At 40.2% G+C, this 27,826-nt stretch overlaps 1 protein-coding gene across 1 annotated transcript; it reads right to left on the bottom strand.

The window, feature by feature from the left end:
* Window positions 1-660: 660 nt before the first annotated feature.
* Window positions 661-27,628, bottom strand: pcsk5b (proprotein convertase subtilisin/kexin type 5b). The gene is made up of 23 exons (XM_053624388.1): window positions 27,469-27,628; window positions 26,875-27,072; window positions 24,726-26,080; window positions 19,461-19,565; window positions 18,920-19,063; window positions 16,225-16,368; window positions 15,959-16,035; window positions 12,769-12,857; window positions 12,350-12,522; window positions 11,552-11,764; window positions 10,512-10,612; window positions 9,929-10,032; window positions 9,288-9,405; window positions 8,942-9,130; window positions 8,615-8,751; window positions 8,363-8,488; window positions 8,139-8,241; window positions 5,653-5,846; window positions 5,330-5,414; window positions 4,342-4,445; window positions 3,922-4,060; window positions 3,697-3,812; window positions 661-2,980 (listed from the first exon to the last, which is right to left on the bottom strand). The coding sequence occupies exons 3-23, from the start codon at window positions 24,900-24,902 to the stop codon at window positions 2,865-2,867; spliced, it is 2,754 nt and encodes a 917-aa protein (XP_053480363.1). The 5' UTR covers window positions 24,903-26,080; window positions 26,875-27,072; window positions 27,469-27,628; the 3' UTR covers window positions 661-2,864.
* Between the last annotated feature and the right edge of the window lie 198 nt (window positions 27,629-27,826).

Genomic DNA, 27,826 nt, shown 5'->3' with positions numbered 1-27,826 from the left:
AAAAAGCAAAAGATCTTTGGCATAGTTAGTACAACTAAAACAGAATCTGTCCAAGGTAACGGGGTCATGACATTCAAACTGTAAATAAAGTTACATAAATAAGTGTATTTGTTTTGATGGGTTTTCCAATTCAAATAAAAGGTCTCAAACAAACATCATAATAAGAACCAAAAACACAGTGGCCTCAATAGAATATTTCCTACTTGTTGCATCTTCATTACATGACATTTACAGTTATTTAAATACTTTAAAATAACATTAACAATGCTTTAACCTACTTTAAGGTTTAGCTATGCTAGACCTACCTGATAAAATAGAGGTCATGGGTGAGGGGGACAACAAATATTAAAAATTTAAAATTTAGTAAATGTGGTAGTGCAAATATTCTGGTCTTTTTTTTTTTTTTTTTATCCATTGTTATTATGTAGGAGGCTTTGTGTTGCCCCCAACACAAATAACTAGGGATTCTCTTGCTCAAGCTGTGAATTGTTCCCTTCAAAACAAAGAAAACCTTTTGTGAGGAAACAAGCGGACCAACGCATTCCCGCACAACCCGAGTTTCCCCGAAGTCAACATTCTTACTACTAACATTTCCGAAAGCAATCATAACATGGTAGGAACCAATATGATCATTCTATATACGGAGTAAAGCAAAAATCATTTTCATTTGCACTCCCAGAGGTGTCTTATTTTTATTTTAAAGTTCATTGTTTAAAAGATCAGTAAACTGTCCCATCCAGGTCCCTCTATGAGGGGTCTTACTACAACAAATCCTCATGTATATATTGTTGAGGGTGTCTTAAAACAGAATTATAAAAATTGATTTAAAAAAACAAAAAAAAACAAAACAACAACAAAAAAAAACAGCACACAACCCCAACCCCCAACCCCCCTGCCCTTTTCCAATTACAACAAAAGAAACTGGGCTCAAATGTATTTTTAGGTTAAAAGTGATCAAAATACATATGTACATTTTTTTAAAAATCATTGTCAGAACAAAATAAGTGAAACATTTATACATAAACTAATTTTATATATTCCTATATATAAGTTACGTAATGTTGCATGTACTGTATTTGCAGAAACCTTTACGGTTATACCATTTTCTTGCAACATTAATGCAAACATGAATACATGATTTTCCCGGAATAAAATCCCACCCACATCTAACAAAAAAAAAAAATTTGACTTTTTTTTTTTTGTTTATAAATAAAAGGTTACATCATCTCAAACCACATGGCATAAAATGAATTAAATCAATTATTCATAAATAAGACATAAAAATCTTCTAAGCACAAGTAAATTGCTCAAATGCCTTACAGGAAGGAAATACTCTACTCCATTTTGCCTAGTACAATTAGTAAACATTTTCTCTGTATATTCGGACCATTGAGAATTAGAGTTCCTCACTCGCAAGGCTTCTTCTGTAGCAGGGAATATAGTTGGGCCCGGTTTGTCACGGTGGACCCAGCATAATGTTGCCATGGGTTCTAAAACTGTGGTTTCTATAGTACCACAAATTTGTAACAATCCCATATAATTAGCATCGGTTATTTTGCCATAAACATCTTTCTTAAAAAATAATATAGAAGAACTGATTATGAATTATACCCTTAAGCTACTTCTTAAAACCTAGTCTGAATAATGAGATATGCTGGAAGGACAATTTAATGTCAGTTTGTCCATAGACCAAAAAATAAATAAAAAATAAACTAGTTTAAATGAAACTTTTTAAAATCACTGATTCACAATGACTGAAATTATATTCAAGACATAACAGTGCAGTACACAGGCCACACATAAAACCATTCTAACACCTTGGTAGGCGTCATTAGGCTGTGTGTGGCCATTCCCAAATTTAATCATTACTTTCAAGCAATCCATCACAGACTACCTGGACATGCCGTGCTATTGACATGCCGTGCTAACGAATTTTCAGCTGCTCTAATTTCAGCCAAAAAATACTGTCATCTGCTACAGTTGTTTGGAAAATGACTGGAAATAAGTGTATATGTGCATTAATTGGTTATTCTGAAGACATTAATGTGACCTGGTAGTGGTAAAACAGGGGGGAAAAGAAAAAGACTAATCGATTGCTAACTTATTTACCACCAGCTATAAAGAACATGGGTCTTTGAAAGGTTTTGTAAACAGTCTTGGGTATTAAAATGAAAATACTATTACTACATGCATATGTCAAGTCCAAGTAGGGCACGCGCGCACACACACACACACACACACACACACACACACACACACACACACACACACACACACACTTAAGAGAGCCTGAGCCAACAATCTTCTAAACAATGAAAAGTTATGCCATTTAAACCCAAGTCTTTTCTGAACCAAATCTAAAACTTGGTTTAAAAAAAAAAAAAAAAAAAAAAAAAAAAGGTAGAACACTGTTAAGTTTAGGTGTTTTCTTTGCTCATGGATGTGTAGCTGAAGCTGAAAAACAATAAACGGCTTCAGTGATGGTTTCAAATTTATTTATAAAATGCACAAACCGGGCTTTAGTCATCTTTCATCATACTGTTAGAGGACAAAAAAAAAAAAAAAACACTTATTCAGTCAGTGTGCCGCTCTGATTTGATCTCTGAACCCAAATAAAATAAAATAAAAATAAAAAAATGGGTACAAAAATTTTGGCATCCATGCTTTGGTCACAAAATACTGAACCATATGATTTGTTGTTTATTATTGATCCCAGTCGCAACACCCTGACAGGTTCTTCCAAAACCACACACACAGGTAAAGGTAGGTTTGTTGTAGTTCTGGCACCGAGAAACCTCTCAGCATAGTCCCATATTAGAGGTTCTTGGTTGGAAATATAAATTAGCTGAATGTAAACGGTTCCTTCAGCCATTTAGAGAACATGTTCTACAGCAAAGCTGTTGCAGAACCTTCCTCTGGCACAGATTGTTCTTTTTCACCAATACACAGAAACTTCCCTCAGCCCATGATTCTTCATTTGCTTTCCACAGAGCAGGAAGAGGAGAGAAGAAAGGGGAAAAAAAAAAAGTACAGCAGACGATTGGGCAGCGGGGACAGGAAGTGATGCAGATCAGGTGATCATGACAGGTAACAGGAAACAGTTTTAAATCCAGTAGATGGGTTGAAGTAAGAGGGTGTCCATGTACGATTTGGAATCCATCAAAAGGTGGGAGGAGAAAAAGAGATCATAGGGAGGAGAAGGAGAACAAACATTAAGAAACTGATCAGCAATCATAGCAACATATCTGGGCATAATTTTTACAGTGCTTTCATAAGGATCCAGTTTTATTTTTGCATTTTATAACTATAATATTTATAGACATATAATCACTGGTATGGTTCACTGTAAAGATTTTGCCTTCACAATTACTTTAGGAACCTCTATCAGTTTGTGATTATTTGGAAGAAGAAAAAGAAATTATTTTGTCCACTGTAAAATAATGGATATAATTGATCAGAAGGAAAAATATATATATATAAAAAGTAAAAATACATTGAATTATCATGCACTTTTTAAATAAAAGAAATCAGTAGATCAGACCTTTAAGATAATAATTATCGATATAATCAAAGAAAGTAATTTTAGGACTCAAAACCCAATGAAAGTGGGAACACGTTTAACAGGAGGAGGAAGCTTCAGAGCCAAAGTCTGAAGATAAAAAGTGAGCGAATGTGAGTGAATAAGCTAGTACTCACCATCTTTGCAGATAGTGCCGACAATACACGCGCCATTTTCTAGGTTATATCCGTTCGCACAGGAACTGCAGTTTCTATCTCCTGGACCTGTGCATGTGTAGCATGTCTGATCGCACCTGGTAGAGGAACCAGAACAACGAAATCAAACCTTAGAGGTATGGGCACACCTTTAATTAGTGAAGAAAGCGTCACTGCGTGCTTAATTATGCTTGGCGCACTACTGACTTGCGGCAAGACTTCTGGACCTCTCCGTTTTCTGCCGTTTTCTCTACCATGTAGAATCTTGCACCGCAACTGGGAACACAGCGCCACTCCTCAAGATAGTATCCCTCTGCGCATTTAGTGCACGCCTCCATGCCAGTACCTGAGTACAAAATACGCTTACCCCATCAATCAGAAATTCTAATCCATCTCCGTGAACAGCTACTATAAAACACCTCAAATTAAAAAACATAAAACAACAGGCAGTGAATTTTGCACACAATGAAGAAAAAGAAAAAAAAAAAAAAAGTTGCCAAAAATGTCTCTTGAAGCATTAGCAGGCTTGCTAAACAGGTCACTGAATGAATTACAAACCAATGCAATGTATTAAAATGGCAGAACATAGAAAACATTCAAGTGCAGGGAGAAAAAAGGTCCAAGTACCTGCACATGTAGCACAAGCAGAATGGCACTGCTCACACACACGTTTGTGCCCGTTGTAATATGTGCCAGCCTCACAGGTCAGCTGACACCTATTCCCTTGTAGACTAGCAAAAGAGAAATTTGAATAGGTCAGATATTAAGAAAGGATAGAAACGAAAAAGTTAGATCTCGGTATTTATTAAAATCTTCAAAAACCTTCACGCAGATCTCGGCAGCAAAATTAACGTAACGTCTTCTTGTTCTAAGTACAATGAAATTGATCACTTATAAAATATTTCAAAAGGACACAGCAGCTTAATAAAGCCTCCTGCAACACATCATCAAACCGCAGTCTATCATTTCTAATGGACATTGAGACAATTAGTTAAGGTGTGCTCCTCGATTACCACGTGCTTAAACGTGGTATTGAATTTCACGAGGGAGTACTGGCAGACAATTCAGCAAGACACTAAATTTCAGGCTCGTCACCCATCTTTTAGACCTGCAGTAGTCTAAACAAGTCTGAAAAGTTAAACAAAGCAAGGCTTAAAGTCCAAACGTGTGGGTGAAAAACCTTTATGGCAGATTCAGAGAAATCACTCCTCAAACATTGGTTCAAAATTGTTCACAGAGCACAGCTGCTGTACATTAGGGAGGCTCCGTGTGTCGTAACCTGTTTTCTCTTTCCCTCGCTTTTTTTTTTCCACCTCGCTCCACTCTCTGTTCTGACTGCTCTCGCTGGGCACATATGGGAAATCTGAAATACTCTCTAGATAACGTGTTTCAACATCTGAATGTCCAATGCTGGATTGCAAGTGTTTCCACCAGGAGTTTCCACCAGCTTCTCAAAATCATGCCAGCATATTCCTTTCTGGTGAGTTTTCTGTGGGGTTCCCTGACTTTATCCATGCTAAGCTCTACAGTAACACAATATGCTAATGATATTCGGCCTTCATATAAGCCAGTGGAGTTGAGATTCAATGCATTAAGCTGAATGAAGAGGAATTACCTGAGCCCTGGCTTACATTCCGTGCAAATATTTGCCGCAGTACATTTCTTGCAGTTCTCGTTGCATTTACGGTACATACTGGCATCTGCAAGAGAAACCAAGGAGTTAAACCTCAAACGCAACGTAATTATCTCATGATTAAACCTCATCAGGTGTTGGCGTGTTCTAGCAGTCTATTCAAAAGTCTGAGGGTTGGAGAGGAAGGGAAAAAAAGTATACACTAATTGGAAGACCGAGTCATGCCTGATATTGTACTGACTAACCATGGGTGGTTCCATAAGCAAAATATTAAGCAAGAAAGGGGAAAGGAAATGGTAACTTACCAAGATCCAGATAGTAGCCCTCGGGGCATGCATAGCTGCATGTATTGGCTCCTTCTCTGAGGTAAAAACCTTGGCGGCAGGAGGTACACTGATCGCTGCGACTACCAATGCAGGATTCGCATAGAGGGGAACACTTCTTACAGCGCCTCTTATCATCCCGGAAAAAGCCAGACGGACACTCAGGCACACACATCCTGAGGGGGTGAGCGGTAAGAATGGAAAGAGAAGCAAGTAAGGGATAGCCATCTGAGACAGACAACTCAACAGCTGACAGCCATGAGGAAAAGCTTTCCATAAGAAAGAAAGGCAAAAGTCTGAGGCTGAGAAACTCATCGGCTGGAGATGTGTGCCTCAAGTATAGCTGTGTGTGTGTGTGTGTGTGTGTGTGTGTGTGTGTGTGTTATATTTATTTTCCAAAGAAAACAGAAATCAGCAACCAACATGTACACCGGTCAGCCATAACGTTAAAACCATCTGCCTAATATTATGTCGGTCCCTCTTGTGCCAACAGAAGAGCTCTGACCGACTGAGGCCACAAGACCTCTGAAGGTGTGCTGTGGTATCTGGCACCAAGACGTTAGCAGCAGAGCCTTTAAGTCCTGTAAGTTGGGTGAGGTGGGGCCTCCACGCACCAGACTTGTTTGTCCAGCGCATCCCACAGATGCTCGATCAGATTGAGATCTGGGGAATTTGGAGGCCAAGTCAACACCTTGAACTCTTTGTCATGTTCTTCAAACAATTCCTGAACAGTTTTTGCAGTGTGGCAGGGCGCAGTATCTTACTGAATGAGGTCATTGCCATTAGGGAATACCATTGCCATGAATGGGTGTACTTAGTCTGAAACAATATTTAGGTAGGTGGTTTGTGTCAAAGTAACCTCCACGTGAATGCCAGGCCCCAAGATTTCCAGCAGAACAATGCCCACAGCACCAGACTGCCTCCTTTGGCTTGCCTTCTTCCCATAGTGCATCCTGGTGCCAACTTTTCCCCAGGTAATCGACGCACACGCACCCAGTTGTCCACATGATGTAAAAGAAAACAGACCAGACCACCTTCTTCTAATGCTCCATGGTCCAGTTCAGATGCTCATGTGCCCATTGTAGGTGGGGGACAGGGGTCAACATGGACACTCTGACCGGTCTGCAGCTACACAGCCCCATACACAGCAAGCTGTGATTCATTGTGTATCATAGCTAGCATGAACTTTTTCAGCAATTTGTGCTACAGTAGCTCTTCTATGTGATCAGACCAGACAGACTAGCCTTCGCTCCTCACGTGCATCAATGAGCCTTGGGTGTCCGTGACCCTGTCACTAGTTCACCGGTTGTCCTTCCTTGTACCATTTTTGGTAGGTACCTACCACTGCATACCAGGAACACTCTACAAGACCTGTCGTTTTAGAGATGCTCTGACCCTGTCATCTAGCCATCACAATTTGGCCCTTGTCAAAGTCGCTCAGATCCTTAAGCTTGCCTTCGAGAACCGACTGTTCACTTGCTGCCTAATGTATCCCAACCCTTGGCAGGTACTACTGTAACGATATAATCAATGCTATTAATTTCACCCATCAATGGTTTTAATGTTATGGCTGATCAGTGTACATGCCAGTGAGTGTAAGATGTTAGTAGGGACATGCTGATACACAGCTGTTTATCAACATGTACTATTTTGTTTTGGGGTTTTTTTTTCCCCCCTATCAGTTAATTAATCTTTCTACATTTTCTCTTTGGACTAGTGAGCAGTGCTGTACGCAAGTACCCATGCTGAATTTGGTAATTCTTCTTGCCTAGGTTCCATGTTGTCTGCAGTAGGCTAGTGGGTTTTAGAGTGCATTTTCTGGTGGATTTACAACCCAAAATATCCATTTTAAAACAGCAATTCATTTTATTTACCCACACTACCACCACCTTTCAAGTCAAATCCCAAATGGCTTCCTATTCACTTTTGTTACCTAGGATATAATATAGTAGAGATAAATGCCCTACCTAGTGCTCCCATGAATAGTAGAGAAAGATTTTGAGATTCAGCCACAAATGCACTGGATCTTGTGGTTGGGTTTTCTTTTTAAAATTCACTTGGTAGGTTTTGCACTTTGTCTTTATATGATCACTTAAGAAAGAAAGTAATGGCAGACTAGGCTGTGTTTGGGTGTGTGAGCAATCATTAGGTGAAAGTTTGCTAATTTGTAGGCCATATTCACAAAAGTACTGGCACAGTTGTGTTTGGGTTGTTCTCTGCCATTAAAAAGAAACTTGGTGTGTGTGTGTGTGTGTGTGCTTACTGGTTCACTTGAGAGAAAAACGGCTTGTTAACATCAATAAAGTGGTGTGTTGTTGTTTTTTTAAATCATTACAGAGCCATGCTGTTCAGCGAAAAGGTGCTATAAGCCTCCACAGTTTTTAAAATGAATTTTGACAATAATGAGAATATCCCCCTAGAGTATACATTATAGTATCGATGTCCATGCACACATACACGTGGTGTACCTGGTGTTGTTTTTAAACTTGAGGAAGTAGTGCAGGCAGTTGATGCACTGATGGGGCCCGGGGCCTTCGCAGCCATTTTCACTGCACTCCGCATCACAGGGGCCTTACAAGAGATGACAGATTTCTATGATCAAAGAATGGGACTCTGCTTTGAGTGGGCAGAATGAATTACTCAAAAACTCTGGCAACCTTTCTGATGTTCGTCATGACCAAGGTTGACTTACCCACATACTCCTCGCTATACTCATCCTCAACTGGAGACTCCACCACAGAGCGAGGCTTGTCACTGCGGGAGGAATACGGGTGCACTGAGGTACCATAAAGCACCAACGACCACTCCTTCAGTTTGCCTGTGACATGTGAGTGCAGATACAAAAAAAAAACAAAGAAAAAAACCATAAATCCGCAGGTAATGTAGTGCGTTCTTCCTGTCTATACAGTAAATAACGAAGAAAAAACTTTCGGACCGTGCCTACCTGGAGCTTTCTGACTCCGGACTTGTGAGGGTGAGTCATAGACCTCGAGGATCCAGTCTCCAGCGGCTTTCTCTCCCCAACAGTGAGTAGTCATGAACTCCCAGTTCTTAAAGCCCTCCATTGAGTGGTCAAACAGTCTGCAAGATGCACACCAGTGAACACCCAGAGCAGGCCATTCGTTCTTTTTTAAGTTGCCAGAAACGTTTTTACTTTGATCTGAAAGTGGCTAAACTGCTAATGTACATCATCTACCCTTTACAGACAACCCCGTGATAACTTTAATATACTCGAATGCTTCATTTTATGGCCTTTTGCAGGCCATTTTACCTGTTGGCAAGGAGCTGTGACTTTGTCCCTGATGGTGAAGTCAAATTAATCGATAGGTCTCCTCGTCGTGGGTGGCTTATAGTGATGCGTACAACTACATGTTCCAGATAAATGACGTGATGATTCGCATTATCTGTACAGCCCGTTGCCTTGTAGACGGTGCGAACAACATGCTCTGGGCGAATTGTCCTTTAGAGGGAAGAATTCAAACAGAACCTTTGTGTCAGAATGGAAACATAAACCTGGGCGTTGCAGACATAAAACGGTACATGAGGGGAAAGAAAAACTCTTTTAGGCAAGTGTTGTCATGTTGATGAGTCATGTAATGATGTGGTGATGAAACTACCTTATTTGCCTATCTGCATTCTCCACACATATATGCTGCGGGGGGACTTGTTTCCATCTCTCAGCTTCTTTTACCATGGCCTCCGCATCCATCAGCCCAAAACCGTATAGGTGACTTACTGTAGGTATATGTAACACATGCAGTTTCAAACAAAGATAAGTGCATAAACTGTGACATGAAGGCCTCGAGTACAATGCCAATAATATATACAATAATATTAAAATTAATTTGGTATATAGCAACTTTATTTATACGTCATGAGTCTTGCTATCTAGCAATTAAGCAACTGATATATAGCTACAAACGTGAGATTATTCAAGCAGTGGGTTTTAACCTTCTTGTCCGAATCAGAGAAAGTTTTTTTACTGGACATCGTATTTGGTGCTCTGGTCATAAATCAAACGAACGTCAAGTTGTTGCAACAGAAAGGAAGTATCCTTAACTGCAGAAAGATACATATCACCTTCGAGTAGAACGTTTGAGCGAGGTCGTTCCAAACTTTCTTTAGAAGCGTTGCATTTTGTTGATCGCAGCGAGGATATAGCACCGATTGAATTTCGGCCTTGTCGTTTTATTATGCAAAGCAGGTTAGTAAGGCGCTATAAATGGGTAGGGTTCATAAAAAATTTAAAAGCCGGTACCATTGTATCCTGCTGCATTGGTTTTCCAGTCTGGAGCACTGAGATGGCCGGCACGTGACGTTTTCACGATGATGTGCTGTACATCTCTCCATGTCAGGAGGGGGCTGTACGACAAACAAAACCACATTTATATAGTTATTTATTTCAAAATATATATTTTAGTCCTAATTTAAAACATCTCATCCTGCCATTTTTGTCCATGAAGCTTTGTGAGCATGTGATCCTTTTCTTTGTGACCGTCTTAGACCCGAATGCACCATGCACGGTGGGACCAAATAATGTTAACATGCTTACCATGAGTCCTTGAACATTAAGCAGTGTTTACATTATGCAAGTATAAGTAATATATTTACTATATATTTTAAATATATATTTTTTGTAGTAATATATTTAGCTGAGAATGATTTGAGAAGCTTTGCTCAAAATCTTCTTTAAAACAGGTAGCCAGAGATATTTTTGCAGGAAATGCATGTGTCAAATTTCTCCAACCATCAAAATGGAAAAAAACACTGCAAACAGCACGACTACATTAGATGGTGCGTGTGATTTAGTAGAATGGGTTGCAATTGATTTGAAGTCTTACTTTGCCTCCAAGGCAAGTGCAATGATCCCAGCAGCCATTGGAGCTGATGCTGATGTTCCGGTGTGACTGTCTGTGCAGCGCTGCCTTAGATCTGTAGTGATCTAAAGGCCGGGAGAGAACAGTGTTAGTGTTGTTGGCAAGTATTTCATGGCATTGTAAAAATGCCAAGTCTTTCTGTCGAAGAGATTACAGGTTTTTATACATTAGTGTGGAATTTGGTAAGTCTCTCCGAGACCGTCTCAGAGGAGATCCAGTGTGTGTGTGTGTGTGTGTGTGTGTGTGTGTGTGTGCGCGCGCGTGTGCGTGTGTGCGCGCGTGTGCGTGCTCAATAACTGTAGTCGTTCACAGCTAGACAGCTTCACAATGACCCAGTGACCAACAAATTAAACACCACACACAGAGACAACATAGCATCATGTTCTGAACCCACAAAATGGGTGTCCACAAGTAAAGGAATCTCTTTCTCAGTGAGATGTATGGAAAAATGCTTACTGTAGCTTAATGTGCCTGGTGCCAAGATTGTGGGTTTGGTATTATTTCCATTAGGAGACCTAATATTTGCACTGTTAGATTCTGAGAAAGTGTTGCTTTGAGTCAAAAGATAAAAATAAATTCTTAAAAAGTACTTACAATGATTTATTTTAACTGTATTAAAATGAGGGAATATCATCAGACTTATCTTCTTGGCTATCATGCTGTAAGCTTAGCACATCTGGAATTGGTGATCTTTTCTCATTCGTACCTGCAGAAACTCTCAAGCTGTATGGAGAACATTGATGTACTGCTATTTTCAGGTCTGGGATCTGGCTGGGCCACTCAAGGACACTTCGAGGACTTGTCTTGAAGCCACTCCCACATTGTTTTCCATGCTATATTTTTATAACTCTCTCTCAATTGTTATACTGTATGTATAAAGCATATGGAGTGAACTTTTAAATTTGGTGCATTTTTCTTTGCACTATTTTAGTTGCTTCCTTTCTTCCAATCTTACTTAGCATTTTGCAAACATGCAAATGAACTAGTGACTATTTAGGACTTACAATCTTGCGGTCGTAGTTTTCACCACTGCTGTACGTGGTGGTGAGAGTGGAAGCGCATTCTTCTAAGTACCAGGGCTTGCGGCCACTTTCTGCTGTGCTGCTGATGGAGATGGTGTAGATGCTGTTGGTGTAACCATCACATGAGCAGTGATCTCGACTCCGCCCACCATTACCTGATGCCCATACAAAAATGGAACCACGGCCCTTCCTGCCCTATGAAGGGACAGTAAAAATAATTGCCTTTGTTAATGTTACATAATACAAATGACGACATGCTAAACACATTAATTAGATTGGTTGCAACCCCAGTTAGGTTCCATTTGTTAATATCGCTCTTATTACTAAATCTTTAACCCAGATGGGAACCCATGACTTTCTCTTTTGTCTCTTTTTATAATTTAGATGGCACTTAGATGACTCAAGAAGGGCCACCGGTACTTCTTCAGGGCACATATTCTGGCTAAAAAGACTAAAGATTGAGTTGCCAGTATAAGAGAACATAAAATGCATACCTGAAACACATCTAAACCACATCAAACAAACCTCTGTCACAGGATCCAGACTAATTACTGGCACACCAAATTATGACTCAGACTACTTAAAGTACATGAGTAAACTTTGGCAAAGAGGCTGGATCCGGTCCGCCAGCTGGTTCGAGTCCGCCCTCCAGCTCTATACCTTCACCAAACAAAAGCGTCTTAACTTGAAATTTGAGCAATATGCTACATTTGACTAGAGGTCCCGAACGTCAACCAGGAAAAGCCAAGGAAAAATATAAGCATATAATAGTCTTTTTACCTGTCGGATGCCATTCTCAAAGGCCTGCTTGGCAAGTGCTGCAGGCCCGTCTACGGTTTTGCCATCATCATCTGGCCCCCAGCTAGCACTGTATATATCAATGTGCTGCGGCTGCAAACTCAGCGACCTCGCCTCCACCATGTCCGTCACGTCTCCATCCAACATGCGCACACCTGTAGGAACCAAACGTGTGTGTGTGTGGGAAAATTTGGTGTGACAGGAGCTAAGTACTTAATGAAGGAGTGGTACATTTCTGGGAGTGAAAGAAGTTGGACTGAGACTGTGCAAGGCCACACAGTGACAAGTTAGTGGTTATGAGTGTGAGTAGACGGAGAATATTCAGAAAAAGGGAGCACGAGGTCAGAGTGCAAAGCCACAGTGGTGGCAGAAAATGGGTCACACCAATGTACAGCACTCACCCCCAATCTTGGCATTGTAGGCAATGCCCACAGTGCAGTGAGAGTTGTTGGCAGATGCTGCCACTTCCCCAGCACACCGCGTGCCATGCCTGAAAAGGACAAAGGATATCTCAGGGTATAACACACAGTCAGAGGTCAGAGATCATATGCATACCACTAAACACTGCAACACATATTCTGATAGGGAAAGAGAGAGAAGCTGTAATGAGGCAACAGCTGTGCTGAAACTAAACATGCTCCTTTTGAGCCAAGTCGGCGCAAACACAGTGGCTAAATATTTGAGCTATTGAGGGAAAACATTCTAGAGTTCCCCAGAATCTGTATGCAGATGACACATGGAGACATTCTTCGCGGCAAGGCTGACCCAAACTAAGCCCACAAAAATCAAATACGACAACTCACCAGGAAAAAAAAAAAAAAAAAAACCAGGGGGAAAAAAAAAAAAAAAAAAATCTTATAAAGACAAGGTCAGAAAGCGAGTGCATTCCGTCGTGGAACCTCCAACAGAGAACAGCTGCTCAGAAAAACTCACGCTGCCATGGTAACCAGCGTCTCAAATCTGAGCCATTTAAAAGGATGATTATTTTTTTTAAATAGATTTACAATGCCATCACACCCCAGGCCAATGTCTGTGCCCATTCCCCACAGCAACCATCAGTTCATGGTGTCGAAAAGCTTATTAGACAGAGATCAATGATCATTCCTCTAGATTGACTTTTTGACTAAAAAGTACCAAAATATAACTAAATATAAGGGACAGAGTCCAAAGTCTTTTCCTCATATGTGCGTTATTCTGTGCTACAGTATTGGACTGTGTGCACTCACATCTGCCAAAGGAATACAAGTCAATGAGAAAAGCAGAAACACACACACACACTTCATGTCATCCTGCTCAGCCTACGCAGAACAACCTGGACATTACCTTCCGGAGGCCATAAACACACAGCCACCAAAACACATTTATCAGACCAAGATTCATGTCTCCTGTCTCTATTATTATAGCTACATTATTACAGCTACTTAGCACATATTACCAAAACATGCAACTACACTGTAAAACTATATGGTATTTTACCACATTTCCATCCTTACACACCTGCTGTCATTGATTAATATTAAAACAACTTCGATACACAAGTGCGGCCTTCAGCTTGTCTGTATTGTTGGGTCTGGTGTCTCTCATAGATTCTCTATGGGGTTCAGGTCAGGCGAGCTGGCTGGCTAATCAAGCACAGTAATACCATGCTCAGCAAACCAGCTACTAGTAGTTTTGGCACTGTGGGTAGGTGTCAAGTCCTGCTGGAAAAGGAAATCAGCATCTCCATAAAGCTTGTCAGCAGATGGAAGCATGGAGTCCTCTAAAATCTCCTGGTAGACGCTGCATCGACTCTCGACTTGAGAAAACACAGTGGACCAACACCACGAGATGACATGGCTCCTCAAATCATCACTGACTGGAAACTTCACACTGGACTGGACTTCTGTTCCTCTCCACTCTTCCTCCAGACTCTGGGACCTTGATTTCCAAATGAAATGCAAAACTTACCTTCATCTGAAAAGAGGACTTTGGACCACTGAGCAATGGTGTTTTTAGTAAAAAGGCGTTTTGAGTTAATTACCTGATTAGAGCTCTTCTCAGGTCAACATTGCTGCATTATAAATTCTTTATTCTAAAACATTTCTTTTGAGATACTGGATTTCTCCAGTATCTCATTCCCATGAGCTGTAAGCCGTAATCATCGAGATTAAAACAAAACAAAAAAAAAAGGCTTGAAATATTTCACTTTATGCGTGAAGAATCTAGAATATATGAAAGTTCCACTTTCTGAATTAAATTACGGAAAGAAAATGAACTTTTCCACGATATTCTAGTTTTTTGAGATGCACGTGTATATACAAAAGAAAGACACAGATTTACTATGATCTATTATGCATATTTCAGTAATATTTTCATTACACATTAGGTACAAAATTATACGCACATGAAACACTAGTGGATGAATCCCATGAGATGGGATAATCCCATCTCGGGATGTACGTATGGCTTAAACTAAAGTCTTTAAAGTTGCTTGAAGTGACAAAAGTACATTTGTCTCTCTGATGTATACATTTCTGAGCAGGTGAGATTGTAGCCATCGTGCTTTACCTCATACTAAATCTCTGATATACAACACTGAATCATATTGCCTATATATTATCAGAAAAAAACAAATGAAACCAATGCAAACCCACAAGAGAAAAGCTCATAAGGCAATGCCAATAACACGATCACCATATCACGGGTCAGTTTTAAGAGTTAAAGAAAAAAAAAGCCCTCGTTTCTGGAAATTAGTCACAAACGCACTTCATTCCGAGTGCCTTATTAGCAGTTTTGGATAAATTATTCCTTTAAACACAGAAGACATCCGGCACAAAAGCATACTCCCAAGCAGACTATATTCTATAGAACATGTCTATACATGCCATGAAAAGCTTCCTCCAACCACACACTTCCTCAGATCAAGAGGAATAGGTTCATATTCTCTCCTAAAGCCTCCTCGGGCAATGGAATTACTTATGAAAAGCTTGTATCGCAGCTTCTAATGGTTTAAGAAATAAGATCTGTCTAGTTACAGGATCATGCATGTTCATAAACATTCATAGAGTCACAGAGGAGTGAGTGACCTTTAAAAAGCCATGGTCCAGGAGACAATTATGTCTTTGAACTAAATAAGAAATAAAATCCCAAATGACTTCAGTGTAGATTTGTACTGTATAGAAGTTGAAAGAGAAAGAGGACGGAAATCGGGTGCAGGAAGGTAGTTTCATGGGTAGTTTAAGAAGCGTGTATTTGAAACTCCAACAGAACAGCGCTGGTGCTGAGGAGTAAACCTAGGCCAAGCATTTTGGCCCAAGCTTCCAAAAATGCTGCGATGCCATCTGGCACCGGCTCACACACGCTGGCAGAGTGGAAGCCACAGACTAACATACACACACACATACACACACACACACACACAGAGGAGGAGGAGCATCCATTTCATTACCATACACATACACACAGAGCAAATATCCATATTCACAACTAAACCGCCTTCTCACTTTTGTACACACACACACCACAGAAATGCACCATAAACACACTCGTCACACAGGTGAAGTAACCCAAGTAGTGGAGTGTATTTCCATTCGCCCGGTGCGGCACTCTTACTTGTTTTCATTGCTGGCATCATATCTGGGCATGGGATCCAAGTCATTTCCATTTACATCATAACTGGCCTGGTTATCCTGTACATGGAGACCAGAGAGAAAGAGACTACGGCTTACTGTAGTTAAAAATGAGACAAAGATACAAAGTGTTGGCCAGGACAACTGCTATATTTGCTTAAATTACAGTACATGATCACTCTTAGGAAAAAATGAGATGAAATCTTAAGTCAGCATTGTAATAGCCCAACCTAGATATCAAGCACTCACATAGTTCTGTATGAGATCTGGGTGGTTCCGCTCAATGCCATCATCCAAAATAGTGACCACTACGTCTTTCCCTGTATATCCCTTCTTCCAGGCACCAACAATGTTCATGTCCGACTGGCAGTTGTGTATGTTGTCATTACAGTGCTGCCAACAGACAAAATGGAAAATCAGCACGTGGGTAGACAAAAGAAAAACAGGTTATATCAAGTACAGATTTCATACCAAAAAAAAAAAGCAAACTAACGTTACATGGAAGGTTTTTTTGTTGTTTTTTTTTTTTTTTTTTTTAAAGTGTCAAATTTGGACTTTTATTTATTTCAGTAAGGGTTGGATGTACTGTAAGGACAGAAAAGGAATCCAGTACGTGTTGAGAAAAATGACCAACAGCACTTGTATAAAATTCTTGATAACGCTGCTTTGCGAAGCACTGCTACCTTCATTACCCGATTTAAGGAAGTAATTACATTATCTAGTAAATGTAACCTACTTGACTACACAATGCAACAAAAGCAAGTAAACACGTTCGTTTGGCCTGCGGTTAGAACGGACCATCTTTCACAAGTCAAGTTTATTTGCTCTCAAAGTACAACTCCCAGGAATCCTGGTGGATGGTGGTGTCCAGGTCAAAGTATTTACGTTATCTGATTTGCATTAACCATTGACAGAAAACAGAAGAGTGCAGCTACTTGGTTATTGTTCAGTGTGATGATCAGACATAAAATCAACAAGATAATTATATAATAAAATCAACAAGATAATTATAGCCCAGAGTCAACAAATTAGTGACTGCACCAGAACTTCTCAACTAGTCATATAGCAGCAGACATTTTTAGTTAACAGCTAAAACGCTAATACAAATGAATACTATACATGAGAATTACATAAAGGTTTAGGGCTTAAGCGCAACTAGGGCAAAGTGCCCAACTACTTCCATGACTTTGCAGGGATCAAAGAGCAAAAGGACAGAGAACTGTATTGTGAACTTGTGAGGCTACCTTTCATTTTTGTGACAATATTCTAGAAATATTAATATGTTCGTGCTGTCATATATACAGGTGCATCTCAAAAAAATGTTAATATCGTGGAAAAAGTTAGTTTTTTTCCCCGTAATTTAATTCAAAAAGTGGAACTTTCATATTTTCTAGATTCATTACACAAAGTTAAATATATTTCAAGCCTTTTTTTTTGTTTTACTCTCGATGATTACGGCTTACAATCAAATCAATCATGCAAATGAAAAATCCAGTATCTCAAAATATTAGAATAAAGAATTTATAATACAGAAATGTCAACCTGAGAAGAGCTCTAATCAGCTAATTAACTCAAAACACCTGCAAATGTTTCCTGAGCCTTTAATCTCTCAGTCTGGTTCAGTACACAACCACAATCACGGGGAAGATGAAAGTAAATGTTGCATTTCTTTTGGAAATCAAGGTCCCAGAGTCTGGAGGAAGAGTGGAGAGGAACAGAATCCAAGTTGCTTGAAGTCCAGTGTGAAGTTTCCACAGTCAGTGATGATTTGATGAGCCATGTCATCTGCTGGTGTTGGTCCACTGTGTTTTCTCAAGTCGAGAGTCGATGCAGCGCCTACCAGGAGATTTTAGAGCACTTCATGCGTCCATCTGCTGACGAGCTTTATGGAGAGGCTGATTTCCTTTTCCAGCAGGACTCGGCACCTGGCCACAGTCCCAAAACTACTAGTAACTGGTTTACTGACCGTGGTATTACTGTGCCTGATTGACCAGCCGACTCGCCTGACCTGAACCCCATAGAGAATCCATGAGAGACACCAGACCCAACAATACAGACGAGCTGAAGGCCGCTATCAAAGCAACCTGGGCTTCCAGAACACCTCAGCAGTGCCACAGGCTGATTGCCTCCATGCCACGCCGCATTGATGCAGTAATTCATGCAAAAGGATTAAAGCCCCGACCGACTATCGAGTGCATAAATTAACAGACTTTTCAGAAGGTCGACATTTCTGTATTATAAATTCTTTATTCTAATATTCTGAGAAACTGGATTTTTTTTATTTCCGTCAGCAGTAAGCCGATGTGTAATGAATCTAGAATATATTAAAGTTCCACTTTTGGCATTAAATTGCAGGAAGAAATTAACTTTTCCACGATCTAAAAATTTTTTGAGATGCACCTGTATTATAATCAATGTTCAACATGATGGAATATAAAAACATGTTTGCTAAAAGCTATGCCAAAGGTCAATGTTTCCTTTCTGTAGTTAAAAAGGATCGCCTAAATATTACTCACTGTTCATCGCAGTATCATAATTATAGTACCCCGATTTTGTTATTAAATCTTTGACACAATTAAATGTATAGAATTAAAACAAAATGTGTGAATTGTTACATGGAGGTGATGTATAATGAAAGTCTCCAAAACGCCGTTCTTTTCTACAGTAACCTGGGTGACCCTGGTGATTACAAACAAGGCTACTCTCCAAACAAACCACTACGTTTAAATTACATCAGCATCAGATCAACATCAGATCAACATCAGATAATGGTCAATACACAGAGCTCCGATGTCAGACTATAACAAGAATTTTAAAAATGGGATAGGTGCATCTACCTTTACCTGAATCATGTCTGTCAAGTACTGTGGCGAAATACTTTCTGCTAAAGTAGTTGCATGATTACACTGTGAAATGAATTTGGCCCATGGGTTGTTATACTCACTATGTACCACATGCTACTCCATTTAGCATCGTTGAAGTAGATGGAGTCAGACTGTGCTGCGCTGGTCTTGACTGAACCTGGGTACAAGGGTTTATAATCTCGCTTTACCCGTCTCTTTATTACTTGCTGCTGAATCCATTCCACCTAGGAGATAGCAAATTCATACTATGGATTAATTATTACAACAATTCAGATCATTTGTTTTAACAGAACTGGTCAAACATCTGGTTCCAAATTTTAGTGTAAGATCACTGAGGATGCTGTGTGTGTATATATATATATATATAATTATATATATATATATATATATATATATATATATATATATATATATATATATATATATATATATACACACACACACACACACACACACACACGCACACACACGCACTGAATTTTATAAAGATAACTAACCATTCAAATTAATATTCAATTCACAGTGTCACTCTACAATATACATTTTTTTTGTGTATATGACAAAAAATTCTTATGGATCACAGTACACCCAGGTGTGTTGTCACCATGGTGACGGCCTGACCTTTGGTTCCATGGAGATAAAGCTGTGTGTGCCACGGCTGGAGAGCGTCGACCTTTTTATCGTCCGGCTGTGGAAGAAATGGTAGTAGTCCTTCAGGTCACCGATCTATAGGAACAACACAAGACTCCCATTAAAATCTTTAGGAACACAGATGAGGAAAATCACAACGGTGGGTAAATAAATTCCATAAAAAGGATGAAACCCATCCATTCGATCACACCAAACTTAGACGGTCTTGAATAGATTTTAAAAAGCGCTGAGATAGAGCTGATGTAATATCACATCATTGACAGATTTTGCTCAATCATTAAGAATGTAATGAACATTTTGACAAAGTTACTCTAGAGCAAGGCTTCTGAGCACCAGTCCTGGAGACCCCTGCACAGTTTGAAGTTTTCTTTACTACCTGATCCCAACTGATCAGCTAATTACTAAGCTCTTCTTCAGTCTGGCAGGGTGAACTGAGGGTAGGAAAAACTTCAAACTGGGCAGGAGAAAGAGTCCCTAAGAAAGCGTGTACGTCAATTTAGCATCAGCTAGCAATGAGACTCACACATTTCTAACTCATACAAATTTCCCATCAAATACTGCGTGACAGCACTCGATACAAACGCCATCGTCATATGTCCGTCATTCCTCTTTCTTCTTCATGCCTCACACATATGTTGGCTCTCAAGTGCGCTTTCGAGTCACCTGCATAACAGCTGGTGACTTCAGTCAAACCTACAGACAACATGTTGTCCAAAGCTGCCCATAGCCTCCCATCATTTCTCATCATCAGCGAGTGCATTTTGTACTTTTTGGAGCCGCACAGAGCAATGTAGCTGCAAGCTCGATTTTGTTCCCTCGTTAGCTTGCTAGTTTGTTACCCATCAATCTGCAATACCGAGCAACAGAACAGTTCAAAGATAATTCTCTCAGTTCTCCGTCTCAGTGCGTCTTCCCACATCGGTCTGAATTTTTCCCCCATCTGTCTGCGATTTGCAGGCCTGTGAAGATGTGCCTTTGACATCGTTGAGTGGTTCTCCCTAACCATAGAAAGCGATACAGGGCCAGAGTTGGGTCTCCGTCCATCTCCCCATATCTCCGCTGAACGGGGCCTACCGGATTACTGCACAGCCATGACCCCTCTTCTCATGCCTCATTGTGGGGCTGGAGTTCTCAGTTAAGCAACTCTATCTCCGCCAGGCCATTCAGTGATTCATTCTTCAATTTCCACATCCACCATCATCCAAGACTAGCAGGCTTACGACTTCATTCTGCTAGCGAACTTGGTATTTAGCCAAAGCTGCACCTCGGCTATATCTCCCCTGCCTCCCAGTGCAGTGACGATGATTGTGAAGACAGCGCAACCAGCTGGCAGATTTAGACGACCTGGCATCAGACATAGCCACACTGAAATTGTCGAGAGACTCAGGAGAGAACTCCTTATAGTCTGAGAAACATTTTACCCTTTCTGAACCTTATCCGAGGACAACAGGGATGCCATGTCTGGAACCATGCCAGTCTGGCAGTGAACCAACAGTTGAACCACAATGTTATCAGTGTCATACCAAGGTCATAACGACTCATTGTGGTTCTCCCTGGCAGAGTTGGACAGTCCATTAGGTCAGGATGCACTGGCCCACAACTCACCCCACATTGCACAGAATTCAGTAATCAGACCACAGAGTCCAACTTGTGGTCCTGAAGTAGCCTGCAAGTCATTGGTATCCAAAAGTGCTCTAGTGGTTGGAAATACCTTGGTATCTTTCTGGGGGCTGATAAACTTTTCACAGTCTTTCTGAAGAGAGAAAAGCTCCCCCAAGGCCCCAACATGGGATCTCCTCTTCCACTGGAGTTCCTATGAGCCCATGCAGGACACCAAACTGCTCTTTACTAGTGATCACTTCAGCAAAGAGAGGGAGAACTGCGTGTCTTGCCAATAAGCTTACCTTGCATTGGTGGCCTAATGACTCTAATGTGACAGTGTGGTTGAACCCAGAGTTTCTACAAAAAGTCATATCACCCACTTTTCTCACAGAGATCCAAGAAGTGGATCACCTGTTCATCTGTAACCAGTGAATGACACAGGGAAGTCCACAATATAAACACAGACTGGCCGACTGGGTGGTTATTTGTTGTTCAGAGAACCACAGTTATATGCATAACTAGCATTTTTGGGAGGATCTTCTATTCCTAATTATTTCTGATTAATAATAAATAAAGCTATGCCTACATCTAAAACCTTACCATTACCTTAAACTCACTGACCAGATGGAAATATTTTGGCTCTTCGTGCTAAATGTAATAAAGCATTTGTATTGGGACTGGGGTGACTGTGAGGACACTGTGCTGTCACTGTGAGGACATCTGGTCCTTTTTGGTGACGAATGGCTAAATGCATGTACACACACACACACACAAGTATTCCACAAATTTGTGGCCCCCTGCAAGCCACAAGATGTGGCACACACACACACACACACACACACACACACACACCAAAAATAGACTTAAGTAATTAAAACTAACAATACAGAAATACCTAAAGACATGGGAAGATGCGCTTACGCCACACTCGTAAGACTGCTCCCCTCGAAGACTTAGAACAGAACTCTGACCAAGCAATCACAACCCTGTTATTTCTGCTCATAAGCGCAATAAGAGTCATGCTGATCATTTACAACACGTTTAAGATTAACCACATACACACTTTTGGTGTTTGGGGGTTTTTTTAAGCATGATTTTTGACAAGACAAGAATTGACAGGACTTGACATGACCATTTTTTTTCTGATGAAAGCTTTGAGCTACCAACGAAGAAGGGCATTCGAGCCCTACAGCAAGTTTCTACAGAAGTCTTAATCATTCGTTCATGCTTACATTTCACAAATTTGCTCACAGGAAGTTGCCGCCCTAGCAAAAATTTAATTTTTTTTTTTAATCGTGTCCGTGTACAAACGTATGGAAAAAGATGGTTCCATCTACTTTAGGGTGAACAAACACTGGATATGTACCGTAACTAAAAAGGTCTCAATATCCGTTACTCGTAGTTAGGCAGAAGACCTGCCGCATCTAATCCCACTAACCTAGACCTTAAAAGAAAAAAAAAAAAGTGACGTGAGATTTTTAGCACTGATCCGTAAAGGTATGTCTAGCGTACATAAAAAACACCTTACAGTATACGTCACAGTCTTTACAGCCTTGTACTTTGCCCGTGTTTTTACTATAGACCAACCAATAAAAATTAGTGCAATTTTAAAGCTGTTGACGTTGGAGATTTCGCAGAGACCCAAGAAACTCGTTAACTAAGGAGTCCCTGCATTTGTTTTTTCTTTCCCCATCTAAAAGCCTCATGAATGCATGAAGCAAACACACATCATAATAGGCACACCTCCGTTAACTCGTTAACTTGTGACTTAACACATGGAAATTATTCAGACAGCTAAAACGCAGCAGGTTCATTGCTATCAAATATTACCCACATCAGAGAGGAGTGATTTCTAAGATATATTATTTTATCCTGCCGTTAAGTAGTCAGCCGAGTCCCAAAATTAAGAACGCATGGGAAATGGAGTTAGGAGTACAAATAAGTGAAGAGTTTTGGGAACGTGCTATAGATATATATATATAGATAGGATATGGTCTACCGCGTCTTGTGCTCGTCTTGGGCTCATCCAATTCAAAGTTTTCCATAGGGACCATTTGTCTAAGTCGAGACTTTCTGTAATATATCCAGAAGTAGAGGACAAGTGTGATAAATGCCATGGCTCTCCCGGTCATCTTGGCCATATTTTTTTTTTTTCGTTTGCCCTGATCTCTATGGTTTTTGGACTGGTTTCTTTACCATCATGTCCACTTTTCTCAGAGTAGATTTAAAACCTTGCCCATTGATTGCTATATTTGGGATTCCTAATGCCTCAGTTCCATTAAGCTCTGTACAAAAAGATACGATCGCTTTCACATCCCTTAATAGCAAGACGTTCCCTACCGTTGATTTGGAAGTCTGCTAAATATCCATCCATCTCCCAGTGGCTTAAGGACATGATGTTTTTTTTAAAACTCGAGAAAATAAAATACTCAATGAGGGATTGTACTTACAAGATTAGTTTTTTATTTATATAAATGGCAACCCTTTCTTTAATATTTTATGGATTTACAAGCACTTCCCACTTGAATTTTTTGCCTTTTGTTTGATTTTACAATATATAAACAACCGGAGAGATATATATATATATATATATATATATATATATACACACACATATATACATACATATATATATAGGTTGTTTAGTTGATGGTCTTTAATTTTGTTTTTCTTTTCTACACTATGTACGTATGTGTATGTGTATATGTACGTATAACAATAAAATGAGAATGTATTGCATCTATGTGACAGGAAGTATGTTTTCTTTCTCAATAAAAATATTTTGAAATATATATAACTAAGCTTAGCTTGACGTGCGTACTTACTCCTTGTTAACTGTGCATTCAGTTAAAGAACAAAACCAGCAGAAAACCTGGGGTTTTTTTTTTTACTGAGATAGCTGAGATCAATATCACAATCTTAGATTTGGCTACAGTTACCCCAGCAACCCCCATTTCCACAATTACATCACACTGAAACATTGTAATCTGGCAGTGGGTTGCAAAATTCATTCAGATGAAGGGGGGTTTGTGTGTGTGTGTGTGTTTATTTTTTTCAGTCAGAACCTATTCAAGATTAGTGTCTGTAGGCTAAAAACCCTCAAGATGTCAAATCATTCACTTCAACTGCACTTCAGTAGTTCAGTAGTTTTTATTGACCACTTCAGTAGTCAGTGGCTTGGTGAGCACCTGTTGGTCCAGAGATCAATAAAAGGAGGAAGCGTTTGCTCTCTTTGAGGTGACAAAAAAAGAGGGGTCGTTTTTGTTTGTTTGTTTGTTTTTTTTTGGGGGGGGGGGGGCTCCTGTGTCATCCACCCTGGAGGATGATTTAGGAGTGCTTGAAAGTTGCAAAAGAGCACTTAGCCTAATAAAAAATAACCACACAGGAGTGGATGTGGTCCAGAAATGTGTGTGCAACTAGGAGAAACTTTTGGAAAGGAACCCTCTAGTTTTTCCATCATTCATATCTGAACTTCACTCAAAGTGAAGGCAAGTCCAAGTCGAACTATGAGAGGGGGGGGGGGGACGGAGATGGGGGGGACGCTACAAAACACTGGGGAAATAATCACAGGCTGCTAGAAACGCTCGAAGACGGACACCTTAAATTCCTATAAACGTTTGAGGGAAGCCTTACCTGGCCCAGGTTCGAGTAACCGTATGTGCTTGCTATCTGATCGGCCACCTCGCTCCCGCCGGCTATGCGAACCGCCCAGTGGTTAGTGTAGACGCGAGCTCGCGGACACGCGAAGCCGAAGCACAGCGCGAGGACGCACAGCGAGCCCAAGCGCCGCAAAGCCCCGTCCACGACCATGTTTATTCCCCGCGTCCGCTCTTCTCTCGACTCCCTCTCAGGAAAACAGCCAAACTTGGTCTTGCCGCAAAGCAGGGATTCTCATAGAAGTGCGCGCTTGACCTCCACATATACTCCAAAAGAGAGCGAGAGTCGAGGAGCTCGGAATCCTCAGTTCGTGTGTGTGTGTGTGTGTGATGTTCAGCCTCACAGCGCATCGACCGTTTAGCCCAACGCGGCGGTGCTCCGCACTCCGACGGAGAGCCAAGTGTGTTTTGCGCAGCTTCGGTCAAATTTTGATGCTTTCAAGAAGACGGTGCCGTTAGTTCTCTCTGCCCCCCCCTCCTGGGGTTTTTTTTTTTCTTTTTTTTTTTTTTTTTTCTTTTTTTTTTGGTAAAGTGGAGGTAGGGCTTATAGCGCCTCCCTCAAATAACTAGCGACACTCCGTGGAGTAGCTTAAGGGAAACGCGCCCGCGGGGTTTAAGTAGTCTCCGCAGGGTCTTAAACACACACCAGGTATCGTCCTTCAGCTGCCTCAGACACGCGAAGAACACACACTTTGTTAAGCCAGTATCTCTGCTCCTAATTTATACGTGTGTGTGTATGTGTGTGTTAGCCAATATTCAAAAACTCCAGTTCACTTGATCTAACCAGCCATAAATACCTTGTGTTATCATAAGGGTTGGTTGTAACAGACAAAAAGTGTCATCGTTGATACGGTGAAGAGAGTTTCAGTGCTTTTTACAAGGGAGTTAAGCCAGGTTGTTAAACACGCTGTGCGATTTTGGATACGATTTTGGATACGGTCGTCTGAGACAAATTTTCACAATCCTAAATGATTCCTATAATCCTAGGCTAAAATCTGTAGTCTTTGGTCAGTAGTTTGTCACGTTCCCCGACAGCCGATTAATGGCCGTTGCGATCAAATTTGTCCTCCGATTAAATTTGAGGCACAGTCCTCCGTACGAGTCTTCTTGCGTGCGTACGTTTTTCACGTCTAGACTGTCGTATAATCTGACATTAACGACAACTGAGATCCTACAGTGTGACGTGGCTTACAGCGGGGATCGACTATTAGAAATTGTATAGTGTGCACCCGGGTTTAGTTCCTAGTTCCAGTTATCGCTTACATTATAGCAGCTGTATATAGTTGTAGGCTAATCTCACCATCCTTTCTTTGTCTCTCTCTCTCTCTCTCTCTCTCTCTCTCTAAAAAAAAAAAAAAAGAAGAATAAATGCTGCTTGTCATGTTACATAGAAACCGGAAAGCACAAACTCTTCTGTCACCAAACACTTGAGTCTTATGGATGCTCTGTAACATTAGTCTATGTTTAACAAAGGTCTGGTATAAAAAAAATTAAATAAAAGGTTTTAAATGGTGAGGTCGTCCGTTAATAAATTTTAAAAAACTGTAATTGTTGGCGAATTATTGTGGTAAAAGACAAACCGCGGTGTTTGAAGGTTTGTGAAGGATTTAGAATTTTCTATATATCTGCATAAATATGAACTAAAACATAGATCAAGTGAACCCACTTAAACAAAGAAGACAGAAATATTATACTTGGTCGTTTGTTTATTGAGGACAAGCCGAGAGGATGTTGGAAATTTATTTATTTAATTTTTTATCAGATGAAACCTAAATAGAACTTTTTTGGTTTCAATGAGCAGTGTTATGTTTGGAGAAAGGAAAACACTGCATTCCAGCATAAGAACCTTAAGCCATCCATGAAACATGGTGGTGGTAGTATCATGGTTTGGGCCTGTTTTACTGCATCTGGGCCAGGAGGACTTGCCATCATTGATGGAACAATGTTTTCTGAATTATACCAGTGAATTCTAAAGGAAAATGTCAGGACATCCTGTCCATGAACTGAATCTCAAGAGAAAGTGGGTCATGCAGCAAAACAATGACCCTAAGCACACAAGTCGTTCTACCAAAGAACAGTTAAAGAATAAAGTTAATGTTTTGGACTGGCCAAGTTAAAGTCCTGACCTTAATCCAGTAGAATTGTTGTGGAAAGACCTGAAGCAAGCAGTTCATGTGAGGAAACCCACCAACATCCCAGAGTTGAAGCTGTTCTGTACTGAGGAACGGGCTACAATTCCTCCGAGCCGATGTGCAGGACTGATCAACAGTTACCGGAAACGTTTAGTTGCAGTTATTGCTGCACAACCGGGGTCACACCAGATACTGAAAGCAAAGGTTCACATACTTTTGCCACTCACAGATATTGGATCATTTTCCTCGATAAATAAATGACCAAGTGTAATATTTTTGTCTCATTTGTTTTATTGTGTTGTCTTTATCTACTTTTGTGTGAAATTCTGATGATGTTATATTGATGCAGAAATATAGAACATTCTAAAGGGTTCACAAACTTTCAAGCACCACTGTATTTCCAACATGCAAACTAAAAAGCAACTCAACAATCAAGTTTAAAGTTTGTTTAGCTTATTTTTTGTATTTTAAAAAAATCTATATTATTTTTTATAATAATAATAATAATAATAATAATAATAATAATAATAATAATTATTATTATTATTATTATTATTATTATTATTATTATTATTTTAGCAGTTGCACCTGGACTGGTGTCCCATCCATGGTGTGTCCCTTTCTCATGCCCAGTGTTCCTTGTATAGACTCCATCCATCATCACCTTGACCAGTATTAACCAGTTGCTCAAGATCACTGTTGCTACACACCCTTAGTTGTCAGTAAAGTACACCTGCCTTACATCTACACTCACTGGCCGTTTTATCAGGTAATCCTATGCTCTTTGTAGGTATACAGTTGCAATGAAATGGGATAATCACTGACCTGACCAAGTATTATTTTCAGCACAGTAGTGACACTGATGTGACAGTGCCATAATAGTAGATGTTGTGCTGATATGATTTTTAAACACCCTAATTTCACTGCTGGACAGCACAATTGCACA

This window comes from Ictalurus furcatus, chromosome 5, assembly GCF_023375685.1.
Source record: "Ictalurus furcatus strain D&B chromosome 5, Billie_1.0, whole genome shotgun sequence".
NCBI lineage: Eukaryota > Metazoa > Chordata > Actinopteri > Siluriformes > Ictaluridae > Ictalurus > Ictalurus furcatus.
The sequence above is the reverse complement of the archived record's forward strand: the minus strand, read 5'-3'. Positions and strand labels throughout refer to the sequence as shown.

Bases quoted from the DNA above. Each gene is read 5' to 3' on its own strand.
- pcsk5b (XM_053624388.1), bottom strand. From the start codon at position 24,902: ATGGTCGTGGACGGGGCTTTGCGGCGCTTGGGCTCGCTGTGCGTCCTC. The intron at 12,858-15,958 runs GTAAGAGTGCCG...TGTCCTTTTCAG, and splicing joins GATGCCAGCAATGAAAACAA to GCATGGCACGCGGTGTGCTG. The intron at 9,406-9,928 runs GTACCGGCTTTT...ATATACCTACAG, and splicing joins CAATGCAGCAGGATACAATG to TAAGTCACCTATACGGTTTT.